The sequence below is a fragment of the Anabrus simplex genome, chromosome 6, assembly GCF_040414725.1.
Source record: "Anabrus simplex isolate iqAnaSimp1 chromosome 6, ASM4041472v1, whole genome shotgun sequence".
NCBI lineage: Eukaryota > Metazoa > Arthropoda > Insecta > Orthoptera > Tettigoniidae > Anabrus > Anabrus simplex.
Genome location: NC_090270.1, coordinates 343,455,308 through 343,472,873, shown reverse-complemented (window position 1 = coordinate 343,472,873; position 17,566 = coordinate 343,455,308). Strand labels below are relative to the sequence as shown.

At 40.7% G+C, this 17,566-nt stretch overlaps 1 protein-coding gene across 2 annotated transcripts in view; it reads left to right on the top strand.

The window, feature by feature from the left end:
• The window catches only part of Gbeta76C (guanine nucleotide-binding protein subunit beta-2), a 211,895-nt gene that overhangs the window by 136,258 nt on the left and 58,071 nt on the right, over positions 1 to 17,566 (top strand). For both annotated transcript variants that reach the window (XM_067148912.2, XM_067148911.2), the window contains exon 2: positions 13,149 to 13,257. In XM_067148912.2, the coding sequence (XP_067005013.1) occupies positions 13,189 to 13,257 (69 nt within the window). In that variant the 5' untranslated portion in view covers positions 13,149 to 13,188. The remainder of the gene's footprint in view (positions 1 to 13,148; positions 13,258 to 17,566) is intronic.

Here is a 17,566-nt window from a genome sequence, read left to right as displayed (position 1 = left end):
CATTGTATGACATAGTCGGCAATTTGGACAGTAGCAGGAACAGTTTCTGACATCACCTCTACCTTTCTGTACTGGAACTGTAAAGCTAGTAAGCCAGATGGGATGAGTTTCATTTTCACCAGTATTAGAAAGTGAGCTGCCTCATGTCCAAACAGCTTCCACACCTTGGCTGGTTCAGTCACCTGTACATTCCTCATTTTCTTGATATTTGCAAGCAGTGATGGCTACGACGGGGCATAGGAGGATGAGGAAATTCTTCATTGCAGATTTCCTCAAAATGCTTCTTCAAGCAGCTGATTTCATGTGATCTACATAGTAGTTCCTGGTTTTCACCACGTGTCGAATGTCCTGCGTGTAGTGGTGGCGGTTCCCTGCCAGCTAATAGATCTTCTTAATCCCCACCCGAGGTGTCCATACCGGAGTTGCGTTGCAAGGCGAGTCCAAGACCACTGTGCACAAGCCATGTAGCTGCTCAGTAAACATTACCGTAGCCCAGCAGCTAAGAAATGAGCATCAAACACAAACACAGTGCTATGGTGTGATCGTGTCAGCCTTCCCTGATTGACTAACTTAAACGACACGAGATATGACCAACTCTCTAATGCTCACATTGTTTCTGACCACCCTGTATATGGAAATAAATTAGACTTCAAACGTGTGCAAAAATCTTCTCTACTTTATGTGAAAGTTTGCAGGAACATTTATGTTGGGTAAATAACTGGTGACAGTGAGTGAAATGTTCACTAGTACTGTTTCAGTGATGAGCGATATTTCACAAACTATGATTTATTCACTAATATCAAATATTCAGGAGTAACAATGACCCTTACTTGACAGAACTCTGAATATTCTAGTCACAGTCACATCAGGATATAGAAGTCATGATCACATCATGGGTTAAAATCACTGACATAACAACATCATGGTTTCATGGTGAATAATCATGGAATTGCTTATTATAATGCTCTGCGTTTTGTTCCTTTACTTAGAATAGTTCAGTATGATAGTTGGAAAATCTTCTATATATTATAAGCATGTGAGGAAAATGTTTTTTTTTTCTTTCCAACTGTTGCAGAACTTGCTCATATTCGAACAACAAATGCAAGACAAACTTCTGGTGTTTGCATGAGAATTTACTGCAAGAGATTTGAATAATTTCTGGAAGCTTATTTCTCTCCTCAAAGCTACTAATTCTGTTCTTGTGATCAAGTGATAGTAAAAGTTAATACGAAACAACCCAAATATGAGAATCTTATGGCTTCCAATTGAGATAGCTAAGGAAACTCAATCGTTAAAAATTACCAGTGTTTCGCACCCGTGCGGCATAGGCTCATCAGTTGGATACCGCACCTTCATGCTAGTCCGGGAGGGTATATATAGCAAGTGGAGATGTAATTCTCCCCTAGTACATCGGCACTGCATTTGTGTTTATCACAGGATAGCTTAAAGCGGTGTTGCTACCGGCGTGTTAGCGGCCAGTATCTTAGAGGTGCGGTATCCAGCCGATGAGCCCATGCCACACTGGATCGAAACACTGGTAATTTTTGAAAAATGCGTTTCCTGAATTTTATTTATGAGATTCTTATATTGCAATCTACCAACAGAACATGATCGACGTGTAGCTGGCACCTGCTGTAGAGTATCTAAAATACTAGTTGGCTGTGATGCTCATTTATTTTCTCCATTTAATTTCTTTAGATGTGGTGTTGAGAGCTTCCATGCTCAGCAGGAGGAAATAATGTTAAGATGCAATGTTGTCTGACCAAATTACTGCAGCAATTCTTCTCCTCCATTCCTCTCTGTTCTCTGATGGTATCTTCATTTTTATCATATGATTCTGCTTTTTTTTTTTTTGCTGCTGGCTTTACGTCACACCGACATAGATAGGTCTTATGGCGACGATGAGACAGGAAAGGGCTAGGACTGGGAAGGAAGCTGGTGTGAAAATGGTAAACCATGGAAAACCATTTTCAGGGCTGCCGACAGTGGGGTTCGAACCCACTATCTCCCGAATACTGGATACTGGCCGCACTTAAGCGACTGCGCTATCGAGCTCGGTGATTCTGCTCGTTTCATGTATTGTAATCTGAGTCTTCCTCTGCCTCTTTTGCCTTGTACCATTCCTCCCATAACATTGATTGATTATAAAATTGTTGTGTCTATACAGATGTCCTATTAACTCTTCATTATTCTTTTCAATAGGGCTCTTTTTGCACCAACTCTTCTAAGAACTTCTTCATTTGTCAGCCTTGCCATCCACGAGATTTTCTGCACTCTCCTCCAACACCACATTTCAAATGCTTCTAGTCTTCTCTTATAGCACATGCCAAGTGTCCAAGTTTCTGAGCCATACAGTGCCAGTATTTAATTTATTTCTTCCACCGTTACTGTAGGTGGCAAGTAAGGTTCGGATGTTAAGGAAAAGTTGTATTCCTTCCCTGAGCTCATTTTATCCGAAATCTGAAAAATAACTGTGAATTATGGATCCCTGTCTCTGTTTAAAGCAATTTTGTGCTGAAAAACATGTTGGCTACTGCTAAGTCATAAGTTTCAGTACCGGTACAGTCCAGGATTCGATTCTCATCTTCATTTCACACTCCAAAACCTTGACTATCATGGATTCTCTCATAACTGTATGTGCCTTGTCTGACATGCCTGTGAATAAGAGCTTGTCCTTCTCAAGAGAATCCAAATGACTTTCAAAGCTATCCCAAAACTTGTTCTTCTTGTTCTCAGGGCAACCAGATTGTGGAGATCAAGTGACGACTTCACTAACACTTTCTTGGTACTCCTAGCTCACCGTGCTAACCACACCAATTTCTTTAGTTTTGGAGCCAGTCCACTTGGTTTCTAAAATGCACGCAATGTCCTTGTCTCGATTGTTCATGGTAATTCTAAATTCCCATGGAGGGAATTAGATATTTTTCCACCAATAGAGCATATCAAAAATGAGATCAAAATTAGATGTTGGCTTTTCAGGCGTTTGCTCTATTAACCAGCATTTCGTCTTAGGTCTGACACTAGACTCGTCAGAGTGGGATGTGTCAGACCCTACCCACTGATGCTGGGGTGTATGCAGGTGAACTTATCAGAAGCCTCTTATGTGGCACAGTCTGATAACTGCATACGGGAGATAAAACTCCACAATGGAATTAATGCCCGCCTAGCAATTCCAAATGGTAATTCTAAATTCCCATGGAGGGAATTAGATATTTTTCCACCAATAGAGCATATCAAAAATGAGATCAAAATTAGATGTTGGCTTTTCAGGCGTTTTTGATATGCTCTATTGGTGGAAAAATATCTAATTCCCTCCATGGGAATTTAGAATTACCATTTGGAATTGCTAGGCGGGCATTAATTCCATTGTGGAGTTTTATCTCCCGTATGCAGTTATCAGACTGTGCCACATAAGAGGCTTCTGATAAGTTCACCTGCATACACCCCAGCATCAGTGGGTAGGGTCTGACACATCCCACTCTGACGAGTCTAGTGTCAGACCTAAGACGAAATGCTGGTTAATAGAGCAAACGCCTGAAAAGCCAACATCTAATTTTGATCTCATTTTTGATATGCTCTATTGGTGGAAAAATATCTAATTCCCTCCATGGGAATTTAGAATTACCATTTGGAATTGCTAGGCGGGCATTAATTCCATTGTGGAGTTTTATCTCCCGTATGCAGTTATCAGACTGTGCCACATAAGAGGCTTCTGATAAGTTCACCTGCATACACCCCAGCATCAGTGGGTAGGGTCTGACACATCCCACTCTGACGAGTCTAGTGTCAGACCTAAGACGAAATGCTGGTTAATAGAGCAAACGCCTGAAAAGCCAACATCTAATTTTGATCTCATTTTCGATTGTTCATGACATCAGCAATTTTACAGCTGCAACTTGTAAGACTACCAATCTTGATAGCAGCCATCTGGATTTTGTGGACTTGATTCTTAGCCCAGTCTGTCCTTGAGTGGGAGCCCTTGTCCATTTCTCACACCATTTGGGCAATGATAATGTGTGTCGCCTGGAATGGGCAACACACTAGCAGTACTAACCATATTTCTTTGAGCCACATATGAGATGTGACTTTGAAATCTCGGCTGACTTGTTGAAAAGTCAGACGCCAAAGCATTTTAGTGCTACTGCTGGCAAGAAAATTTTAGGCTGCTCCCAACATGGAGAACAGACATGTTTTGTAGCTGTTCCTCCAGAGAACAGACGCTACATGTAAGAAGCATTTCTTCTACGAAGGGCCACTTGCCATGTTACGAAAGGTCATCTGCCCGTGGACCAGGTTGCTGCTGCTTGCCACTTGGGGTGGAGTTGCTGGTTGTATGATCAACTCCATACCGGAACAGTACAAACCTGGCCAGACTTTAAAGATTGAATTCTGCTGTACTTCTACATATACATAAATATATACCTTTCAAGTAGAATCATTTACTGAGCAAGTGGCCGCATGGTTTGGGTCACATAGCTATCACCTTGCAGAAGATAGTGGGTTCGGCAGCCCTGAAGGTGGTTTTCCATGGTTTCCAATTTTCACACCAGGAAAATGCTGGGGCTGTACCTTAATTGAGGCCATGGTCACTTCTTTCCCATCCCTGGCCCTTTCCTATCACATTGTTGCTATAAGACCTATCTGTGTCGGTGCAACGTAAAGCAGATTGTAATATTATGTACACTGAAGAAAATGGAAATTGTAACACCCAGACAGAGTGGTGCTACATTGCTGCAATTGAACATGCAGGACGAGTGTTCGGTTGTGCTTCGATGATTACACTTTCAGGTCCCTCTGACCACAATTTTGGACAACAATCAATACAGGATGTGCCCTCCACGCGCTGCAATACATTGATGAATTCGTCGAGGCATGGAGTCAATAAGGCCCTGGATCGCTTCCTGAGGAATTGTGTCCCATGCTTGCTGCACTGCACGGGTCAGTTGTTCCAGAGTTGTGGGTGGCTGAGGACGGTTGGCCAGTTGTCGACCCATCACGTCCCACACATCCTCAATAGGACTGAGGTCGGGGGATCTGGTGGGCCATTTTAAGGTTGTGATGTCGTGGAGAGCTTCTCTGGAGATGCGTGCAGTGTGAACCCAGGCATTGTCCTGCTGAAACATCCCATTAGCAATGTTTGCCATCATAGGAACAACCACTGGATTGAGTACCCTATCAACGTACTGTCGAGCAGTCATAGTGCCCTCAACAAGCACTAATTATGATTTCACATTAAAGCCAATAGCTCCCCAGACCATAATGCTTGGTGTTGGGAATGCACTTCGAAAACGATAAAACACGGGTACAATTCCACAATAATCGAACACATTTATTTTAATACACATATATACATGGAAGCGAACTACAAAAATGATACCAAACTAAAACTTGAAGTGTGTTTCTTTGCTTATTTCAAAGCTCTTGTAAACAAATCTCAGGAGTAACAAGAATCAAAGAGGTTACACTAACTGATCTCACACAACATCCTCCCACCTAAGTCAAATGAATGTTAACATGAATTGACTTACACCCTTTATGCACAAATTGCCACTTTCATAAAATAGTCCTGAAACAATTACAAAATGATAAAATTCAATAATATAAACACAAATAAATATGTTAATTGACACATATCACAAATTTAACTTTTCTGGCTTGTGAATCAATCGTCCTAGACGAGTTATTTTCACTGTCTGCTTTGAAACTTGAGGACCATCTTCAGCAGGAGTAGAAGAGTCACATGCTCCGGCCTCGTGATTATCCTTTATATTTTCCTCACTTGGAACAAAGTCTTTCCTTAAGTGGTTTCGGATTTCCTGGGTATCCTCAGGTGGTTGAAACTCGAGTTCTAGTGGGTATATTCTTTGAACTGGCCTTATAAGCTCGCCTGAAGCAGTGACGACACAAACTACTCTAACATTGCCATCCTTTCCCTTAACAAACTCGACAACTCGTCCCAATGGCCAATCCATTCTTCTAGTGTCATCATTGCCTACCAAAACAATTTCTCCCAGTTTGAGATCATGTGGCTTATCCTTGCTGGCGAATAACTTCAACTGACCTAAATACTCAGTACGAAATCTTTCTCTAAGATTCTTTTTCAACTGAAGGTGATACTGCAGTCTTTTCCGAAGATCAGTTGCTTCGAACAGGTCATACTCAGGTACTCCTACTTCTTCTATGTCGTGTAGAAACATGTTTGGAGTTAGAGCAGCCAGATCTGATGGGTTGTCAGACAAATAGGTTAATGGCCGAGAATTTGACGGTTTCGCAGTCACAGAGGATTGTCTGCATCTCTTCATAGTTGACAGATGATCGACCAAGCACTCGACGGAGAAGAGTTTTGAGCATTCCTACTAGTCGTTCCCACCAACCTCCCCACCATGGCGAAGCTGGAGGATTAAAACGCCAATCTATCTTCCGCGCTGAACTGTATTGTGAGATTGCATTCCAGTCTAGTTTGTGACAGGAGTTCTTAAACCCAACAAAATTTGTTCCCTGGTCACTGTAGACAATGACAGGTCTTCCTTGTTTGCTGCAGAAACGTCTGAAAGCTTGTAGAAAGCTATCTGTTGATAACGAAGATACCAGTTCCAATCGAACTGCACAGTAAACTCCACAAGTGAATAAGCAAACCCATGCCTTCTTTGAGGTTCCATCATCGGCTTTGATGTAGAGAGGACCAGCAAAATCAACTCCAGTAACTTCAAAAATTCTTGCGTCACGCACTCTACTCTCAGGTAAAGGTGAAGGATGAGCTGCCAACTTCTTTGAACTATGACGTTTACAAATCATGCAGGAGTTAATAACAGCTCTAATTGTTTGTCTACCTCCTAGAATCCAATACTGTTGCCTCAGAATTGACAAAAGCATCTGCGTACCAGCATGACAGTTGCTAAGATGGGCGTCCATAATCAGTCGCTGAACGACTGGGTGATCAGCCTTTGGGAGCACAATGGGATGACAAAAGTCCCTGACATCATCCCGGTTTGATATCTTGGTCATCAAACGAATCAATCCCTGTTCGTCAACAAACGGAAGTAAGCTCTTTAGTTTGGAATTGAAAACATCTATGAACACTTCCTCCTGCACCCACCGTAAAATCTTCCTTTCTGCCGTGACAAATTTCTCACTTGTCAGGACACAATGTATGCGTTGAGCTTTGCTGATGCGACAGTTGGTCAGAAAGCGGAACATCCAGCCTACCATCCTTACAATTTTCTTGTACTGAGAAAAGTGTTGGTAATACCAATCTTTACCGATGTCTTCTGAATTACTTGATATCAATGAAACGACATTCTTCCTTCTCTCCGAATTTATCTCTTCCTCATTATAAGAAAAGTCAGTTTGTGGCCAGCAGTCTGGATTTTCTCTCAACCAACCAGGGCCTTCCCACCAACGGCATTGTATCAACTTCTTCACAGAACATCCGCGTGATGGAAGATCTGATGGGTTTTCTTTTCCAGGAACATGTTGCCATTCGCAACCAACTGACAGTTCTCGTATCTCTTTAATCCGGTTCATGACAAAAGCATCCCATGCTTCACTTCGCTGAATCCAAGCGAGAACAGTTGAAGCATCTGTCCAAAAAATTGCCTTAATATCGGGAATACAATAATCCTTTGCAATCGATGCATATAATCTCGTTGCTATTGAAGCTGCTAAAAGTTCTAACCTGGGAATGGTCAATCCCTTGCCTGATTTTCCAGTTGGTGCAACTCTTGACTTGGCAGCCACCAAGTGAACACTCACTTCACCCCCTTGCTCAACACGCAGGAATACAACTGCTGCATATGATGTCTGACAGGCATCTGAAAAAATGTGAAGTGTCCAGGAGTCGTCTGGGCTGTTGCAGTTAGACAACCAACGAGGAATCTTGACTGAGCTAAAAGAGGAACTTCTTCAAGCCAACTCAAGAATTTCATTTTGATCTCTTCATTGACTTCTTCATCCCATGTCAAACCTTCTCTCCAAGTCTGTTGAAGCAACAATTTTGGTATTAATGCTACACTACATGTGACACCCACCGGATCAAAAATTCTATGGGCAGCACTCAAAATAACTTTCTTTGTTATTTTCTCGAAGCTAATCGAAAGAAGGTTATCTATGTTGATTGCTAGGGAATCGTCGGACTTGTTCCATAGGAGTCCTAACACATTGGTAGGTCCGGAAACATCATTACTTCAGGTCAACTCCCACCCTCGAAGACAAAATTGCCGTTCCCTCATGACACCTGAAGCTACATCAATAAACTGTTTAGCTTGTTCTTCATCGTCCAAACTGGCAAGGCAATTATCAACATAGAAGCTATGGGTAAGAAGTTCCACAAATGACTTGGGCCATGGTGACTTCCCTTCCTCACACAGTACTAATGTATTTTCAAGGTGAAGTTTGATGCATGATTCTAATAGAAAAGGACTTGGAGAGACTCCAAATACAACACGACAATGTCTGTATGTCTTGAGACTTCCATTTCTGTCTAACCACAAGAATCTCAAAAAATTTCTGTCTCTCTCACGAATGCTGATCTGGAGAAAAGCTCTTCTTATGTCTCCAACAACTCCCACCTTCTTCAGTCGGAAACGAGCCAACACGGAAGGTATTTTCTCAATTAAATTAGGGCCTTTCTCAAGACATTGATTGAGGCTGGGCTGTTTATCTTCTTTAGACGAGGCATCGAACACGGGGCGCACTGGTGTTGTTGAACCAGGTTTCACAACGTGACGATGAGGCAAATAGTGGCAATGAACATCCATTTCCTGAGGAGGCACTTCTTCTATCACCCCTTCCCTCAGCCAATCATCTAGTACTTCCTGATAAGCATCATAGTAACCTTCAGTCTTCAATCTCTTAACAGTAGACATCAGTCTCTTCAGTGATAATTGGTAATTATCAGGCAGTGGAGGATGGTTCTCAACCCATGGGAGGTGAACTTCAAACCGCTCTTCTTCATTGACTGATACTGTATCAAGGAAATGTTGCTGTGTAGTAGACTCAATCTCAGATCTGCTGCATTTCTCAGATGGATCGCTAATCCCTAAAGTATCTAGAGTCCACAAATCTGTGATGGTGGCTTCTCTTGTTAGCATAGCAGTCACCACCATAGCCATACTTTCCTCATTCCTATGTTCTGAAGGTACTTTGCCCATTAAAATCCATCCCAAACGAGTTTCCATGGCCACTAGTCCAGTACTTAGTATCTTGTGGCCTCCTGTAAACAATTTGCCTGCAACATCAGCTCCAATTAATATTTCTATTGGTCCATAAGATTCGATGTCACTCAAAACAATGTTCTGACTACTTAGTTCTTCAATCCAAGGACCTTGCTGTACTGAAGGTATGGCACCACAAATTCTTGTTTGGTCTAATGCTTCAAAGTGACAGTTGTAGCTACCATCCAGACTAGAGAGATAAATAGTGTACACACAATGATGGTATACTCCAGTGGTTGTACCTCCAAACAGCGAGTGTTGGATATTTTCCTGTCTGCCAGTTTGATATCCCATTTCCGTGGCTGTACTCTTCAAAATGTAGGAACGTTGTGATGCTGAATCAATTAATGCTCTTACAGTCCGCTCAACTCCTTGGCCCCGAACCTTGACAACTAGTGTTTGCATCAGCACCCCACAATGGTTCGACAAACTAGCTAAAGCTTCATCTTTCTGGACTTGCGCACTAGAAGCCATCTTGTCTCCTGTTGAGTTCGGTCTCTCTACGGCTGAGTCTACCTGGGTTTGTGGCAACTTATCACACATAACCACAAAGTGTCCTCGACTACAAATGATGCACCTAGGCCTATTTCTACATTTCTTCGCTGGATGTCCGACCTTGAGACAAGAAAAACAGCATCTTTTAGTCTCAAGTGCAAGACGACGTTCTTGCAAAGTCATCTTCTGGGCCTTAATACAGTCTTGAGACTTGTGATTAGACGAACAAAAGACACACCCTGCTGTTTCTCTACCAGATGCAGTAAGGAGACCTGCTGCTGTGGGAATGTTCTCATTCGGATTAGTGGTGTAATTCAAGCTCTTTTCCTTCTTCTTTGGACCTCCCTTGACAGCTACCAAAGACAAAACACCAAACCCTGACATAGCCAAAGTAATCTTCTGTTCCTGTTCTACTTCACATCTAAGAAATTGCATCAAACTGTCTAAACGATTCTTGGAATTCACACTCTGGTCACCGACACTAGCCCCCCCTGGTTCAACAGCTGAATTTGAAGAAGACTGGCCAATGAGCGCGATTGAAGAAGTTCTCTCCCAAGTTCTTAGAATGTCCTCAGGCAAACATGACTCTACTAGTGGTAAAAGCATGGAATTACACTTGTCTGTTGTGACACCTAAGGTTCCTAGGGCTCCTATATGGCTCTGAAGCTTATCATAGAGGGATGATAAACACACCTTATTAGGGCTCACAGCATTCTGTAAGATTAAACTTAACAACTCCCTAATGTACACTTCTACCAGCAAATCATCCTTCCCATAGCGTGCTTTGAGACTTTATATTGCTTTACAATAATTTTCTCCGGTAGCAGGAAAGCTCTCAACTAAATCTCTTGCTCTGGATCCAGAAGTGGTGGCCTGTATGAGGTATTGGAATTTATCACTAGGGTCTAAAAGAGGGTCCTCATCAATTTTCTTAAATTGTGACCAGAAAGGAAGCCAATCTTTTAGTTCACCTCCGAACTTTTTCAATTCCAACAAAGGCAGTTTGTATGAACGCTTAACTTGGAGTGACAAGTTAGAATTAACTGATACTGCAGTAGCTTCTGAGTTCCGGTCTTCATTTAATAATTTCGTAACAGCAGTCTTAACCTTATAAAATCTGAACTTATACTCGTCAGCCATACTGATTTCTTTGTCTAACTCGTCATCCCTAACCTCCACGTTCTCAATCATATTAGTGAAGATAAGAGCATCCATACCTGTTAATTCATGAAATTTTGTTTCTAATAGATCCATATGTGCACTAATACTTTCCGTATCTTTCTCCGGCATCTGTAGTAACGCGTCGAGCTCATTGTAGATCTTGGTTATTGATCGCCGTAATACCGCTCTTGATTTCTTTGTCACAGCTATATTCACTTCCATGCTTGAAATACTACGTATGAAACTGTTTATATGATTATATAACTGTCTAATGTCCTGTCACGGTTGCCAAATGTTGGGAATGCACTTCGAAAACGATAAAACACGGGTACAATTCCACAATAATCGAACACATTTATTTTAATACACATATATACATGGAAGCCATCTTGCGAACTACAAAAATGATACCAAACTAAAACTTGAAGTGTGTTTCTTTGCTTATTTCAAAGCTCTCGTAAACAAATCTCAGGAGTAACAAGAATCAAAGAGGTTACACTAACTGATCTCACACAACACTTGGTATTGGCCCTGTGTGCCTCTCGACAATAAGATCTGGGCGACCCCTCTCCCCGGTAAGTCCGCGCACACGATTCCGGCAATCACTGCGGGCAAGACAGAAGCACGATTCATCACTAAAGACGATCCTATGCCATTCGTCAACCCACGTCGATCTTTCTCGACACCAGGCCAGCCTTACACGTCGCTGTGGTGGGGTCAATGGAACACCTTCTGCAGGGACACAGGCTCGTAAGCCAGCTGCATGCAGGCGATTACCAACTGTTTGTTGTGTAACGTGGGGTGCCACAGCTGCTTGAATTTGCGCTGCTGTTGCATGGGGTTCCATCCTGGCCACCCGAATGATGCGGTGATGCTCTCTCACAGTTGTCTGTCGCACTGGGCCTGTGCCAGGTCTACGAGTGTGGGTACCTTCATTTGACCACTGCTGCCATACACGTTGTACCGTAGATGCCTGTCGGCCAACACGTGCAGCGACAGTCCTTAGCGATAATCCAGCCTCACACAGCCCAATTATACGAGCCCTCTCAAACGGCGACAGTTGTTGATAGTGTGCTCTTCTCTGTCGTCGAGGCATGTTTGACAGGGAACACTTCACTGCACAGACTGTAAGTCAACTATGCTACACCAGAGTCCGTATACTGGAGTTGATTCCTCCGCGAACAATCACGTGGAGCGACCTGTAGCAACAATCCAATGGGCCTGAAACTTTGATGATTTACCTAGATGGCATCATTCCATATCTTGAAAATCAACACAAACGACCAGTGCCTTCATGGTGTTGCAATTTCCATTTTCTTAAGTGTAATAGAATAATTAGTTTTTTTGTGACTGCATTTTATAAGAAAAAGACTTACAGCTTATTAGTTTGTACAGCCTCATATATAACTGCTCAAAGACATGATCCCTGATAACAGAACCAGAATGCTCAAGGTCACTGTTGTTCTAATGGTCAGGTGACTTGTGGGTTCAGTGCCTACTGGTCTCTGGGTGGTCAATTTTGTTCTGTATGTAACATCTGTTCGGCATGAACTGTATGAGCTCAACGTGGAATAATAAGCTGAAAGTCTGTTTTAAATACCTTTCTAACTTAAAGATTGGTAGTGGACGACACAAGACATGATTTCATCTACTGAGAATTATTTATTGGAAATGACTGTACTGGTGCTGCAGCAAGGTACACAGGTGACTCAACACTTGTTTTTGAAAATTTCCATTGTCGCATTACCTAATACTTGCCTGCTTTGTGCTGCAGGGAGCTCTGTTACACGTTACTTGTTCTCTGACTGATGATATTATAGCCAACAGACTCCTCCATTCAACTGTTGAGGATTTTTCACTTCTCTTTTGAGCGCAATTAGATAAAGTGGTTTTGTGATTTTTGCTTTACTTGAGTGCTGGTGCTTTGTACTATTTACTATCCAAACTCTTGGAAACTGATGTTGTAGATTAGCAACAGACTAAACAGAAATATTTAATATCAACATAATATTTTTTTAAATGTTAATAAACAACATTTCACAATGTTTAGTAAGTTGAATGAATACTTGACTGAAAGATACGGAGTTCCATGGAACAAATTTGAAAGGCAAGTCAAGTGAGGGCTTTAAAAAAAAGTCTTCTCCTTTGGGTCTAAGAATTTTTACACCCCTGTAATTATTTACGATAGTGTACCTAAATCAGCTAAATTCTGTTTAATTAGAAACTAATTGACAATTACTACAATTTTTGTGCATAATACCTATATTGTTTCTCTTTCAGATCTAGTAGTAGAGAAGTAGACTGCTGATTACTGGTAACGATGCCACCCAAAGACCCAGAACTTATTCAGATGAGGAAAGAGTTGGAGGACCTAATTAATAAATTAAAAGTAAGTTACAGAGGCTGGTGACATATTATTTATTAACAGTAGTTGTTTAAAGTGGTGTCCTTACTTGGAAAATTCAAAATCAACATTTTCATTCAAAGTAGTGGAAAGGAACTAACAAGTGTGAAATCCGGTCTTACGTAGAGAGAGCGCAAGGACAGTCTGCTCGTTTTCTCAGCCAACTACGAGCATGTTCCTGCTTCCCACATCTTTAGTCTTGATTGATTAATTAATTAATGTTATTTTTTATGTCTCACTAACTACTTTTGATGGTTTTTGGAGACACCAAGGTGCCAAAATTTATTCCCGCAGGAGTTCTTTTACGTGCCAGTAAATCTACTGACACAGGACCGACGTATTTGAGCACTTCAATACCACAGGACTCTCCATGGCTAAATGGTTAGCATGCTGGCCTTTGGTCACAGGAGTCCCGGGTTCGATTCCTGGCAAGGTCGGGAATTTTAACCATAATTGGTTAATTTCGCTGGCATGGGGGTTGGGTGTATTTGTCATATTCATCACCATTTCATCCTCATCACGACACGCAGGTTGCCTACGGACGTCAAATCAAAAGACCTGCACCTGGCGAGCCGAACATGTCCTCGGACACTCCTGGCACTAAAAGCCATACGTCATTTCATTTACCACAGGACTGAGGCAGGACTGAACCTGCCAACTAGGGGTCAGAAGGGCAGCACCTCAACTGTCTGAGCCACTCAGCCCGGCTTTCAGTCTTGATGTGCAAAGTGAAGGATGAGAAGAAAGCTAACAAAAAGAGATAAAAAAAGTACTGGTGGTAAAAGACTAGGAACACAGGACAAAGATAAAGAAGTAAGAAATATGGCAGTGTTCCTCTTGCTCCCTCTCCCCATACTTCCTACTTGCTGTTCTCTCTCTTCATCTATTTGACTCTTGTTTCCATTAATTACAAAACCAAACTAAACTCCATGGAGCAACAGCTCCAAAGGGCCTTGGCCTATCAAGCAACCACTGCGCAACCCGAAGGCCTGCAGATTACGAGGTGTCATGTGGTCAGCACGGCCATTATTCTTGGTTTTCTAGACCGGTGCCACCATCTCACTGTCAGATTGCTCCTCAGTTGTAATCATGTAGGCTGACTGAACCTTGAACCAGCCCTCAAATCCAGGTAAAAATCCCTGATCTGGCGGGGAATTAAACCCAGTGCCTCCAGACAACTCTACCTTTTCCTTGGGGCCAGCTTTCCATTAATTACCTTAACCATTATTCCTACTTATTATGAGTTATTAACAACAGAAATTTCTTAAGCCATACTTTGTAGTGGCGTCTCAGTTCAATGTAACTTAGAACTTTCCAGTCTGTCAAACACATAAGTTCAATATAAATATTACACTATAACAAACCTGTATAAAACATATTATTAAACAAAGAATAAAATTCTTTGTTCAACAAACTGAATAGCTTTCAAGTTACATTATCAAATGAAGTGTCATCCTGAGCCAATACTTCTGACCTAACATTGTCATTTTCTTTCCTCTTCATTTACCGGGCAAGTTGGCTGTGTGGTAAGGAGCGTGCAGCTGTGAGCTCGCATCCGGGAGATAGTGGGTTCGAACCCCACTGTTGGCAGCCCTGAAGATGGTTTTCCGTGGTTTCCCATTTACACACCAGGCAAATGCTGGGGCTGTACCTTATTTAAGGCCACGGCCTTTCCTGTCCCACCATCGCCATAAGACCTATCTTTGTCGGTGCGACGTAAAACAAATAGCATCCTCTTCATTTCATATATATGGTATTTATAACATTTTAATTATTTTGACAATTTTAAACTGAAAGGCAGGCCCTACTGAGTTTTTGAGCCAAAATGATCCAAAAATTGAATCTGAGGTTTTTCCTCTACAAGTTACCTCATCCTTGGGTCACATGGCACTAAAATCTTTTGTGTGTGTGCCATGTTTTAAAATGTCCTGCTGAGGCATTTAAAACATCCTTCATAAGGCCATGCCCACTTCCTTGTGAATGTCTTCGGAATTTTACTGTAGTTCATATTTCTGCTTATGAATTTTCACTGATTCCAGGAGTACTGGTCTGTTTAGCATTTGTGGACATTTTTATTATATGCACAGACGAACATTAGAAATAGTTAAATTAACCTGCTCCCCGTATTGGATGACGAGAGAAAATGCCCACCAACCTTGTATTTTTGTTTTTATTTGTTGAGTAATATCTTAAGCTTCAAAGTTCAGGTTGTTAAATTTACCAGTAAGTCTTAACACTTGTATGTGATATCACTTACCATAATGAAATACACAAACAATTTTTAACGAATATTATTCTAAGCTTTCAACATTCAATGATTGATCATTACTGCCTACTAGCCAGAAATACATATTTTTAAAATCCAAAATGGCTTACTTATATGAGTAGAGTATTGAAAACTGTTGTTGAGAACAGGAGAAAGCTCTAATGCACTACTGTAAATTTATACAAAATTAACTTTTTCTCAAACTTCATTTTTCAGTATTCAGAATGTTGTTAGGGCAACAGTTTTTGCCTGATTGTCCTCATACTTGGCATGACTATACTACCATATGAAATACATAAAAGTTGCCATACATTTTGAAAAATAATTGATATCTGACCGAGAAATCTTGTGTCAAATATGAACGGGAATTTCCAAAAAAATATCTGACCGAGAAATCTTGTGTCAAATATGAACGGGAATTTCCAAAAAAAATTCCAAAGGGTAAAAAATAAAATTATTTTAATATTGTTAATAATACAATTTTTCAAATAATAATACCAATAATTATTCATACACCCTTAAGAATTATCACAAAAAAAGTTTCTAAAGTTAAACATCAAAAAATGGTACACAAGGGATGTTTTTAAATTATTCAAATTATTTTTATGAAATGTGTTCTACAGTAAATCTGAAAGGGTACAAAACTGCTTCAAATTTTAGAATAATATTAATTTTGGCAACATTAATGAAGTTACAAAATATGATGAATATCGGCTGAAAATTGCAAGACTTACAAAACTCAATAGGGTTAAAAAGATTCAATACTTTAAGAGAATTTATTGATCTGATCGACCGATTCAATACTTGCCATAATAATTATATATAAGTTCATTCAGTACATCTAGGACATATTTTGGCTCTTATTTGAGCCATGTTCATCTAAAAACAATATTGATTGGTCACTTTAAAACTGATAAGTTACACATTGAAACATGAACATTCAAAACACACACAATATCGTAGGGTTTTAACGTTTAAGGACGTTGATGAGCTAATGTTCAACGATCATATCAATATTATAACAAAGAATGCTAACTGAATGTTACGTTTTTTAATAAGAAATTCAAGACCATTTACCCAGCCCTCTGTACTGATTAAAATATATGTTACCTTAGTAAGGAGCATACTGGAATATTCTGTAATAATTTGGAGTCCGTATACAAGGCAATAAGTGAATGCCATTGAAATTGTTCAAAACAAGTTCCTATGTTATATATATATAACTTTATTTCAAAACTTTTAATACTTTTTGCCCTTTTGACACATCAACCCAGTCATTGAGGAATGTATTTCAATTACCTTCATTGAAAACCAGACAGTCCTTAATTTCTATATAAATACTAAGAAAAATTGTAATAGGATGATTTGATTCTTTGGACCTGTTAAATCGCATTTCATTCCATGTTCCACAGAGAAGATTACGTAGCAACAATTATTTCACGTTCAAAGGTCAAAAACATTGCATCAGTCAAATTCAGTAAAATGAAATCCCTTCAAGGTCCACCTACTCAATACAAAGACGTTTGAATGTGATTCAATCACTTGTCAATTAGTCAAATGGTACTAGTTTCGGCATCTATGTGCCATCATCAGCCTTAAGTACAAATTAAACAATATATATATATATATATATATATTCCTAAAACATCTAAAACACATTTTAACACATTATAAAATACAATTGCTGTAGTGATACATGAGATAAGTAAAAATTATGATACAATAGATTGTTCATCATCATCATCATCTGTTTACCCTCCAGGTTCGGTTTTTCCCTCGGACTGAGCGAGGGATCCCACCTCTACCGCCTCGAGGGCAGTGTCCTGGAGCTTCTGACTCTTGGTCGGGGGATACAACTGGGGAGTATGATCAGTACCTCGCCCAGGCGGCCTCACCTGCTATGCTGAACAGGGGCCTTGTGGAGGGATGGGAAGATTGGAAGGGAGAGGCAAGGAAGAGGGAAGGAAGCGGCCGTGGCCTTAAGTTAGGTACCATCCCGGCATTCGCCTGGAGGAGAAGTGGGAAACC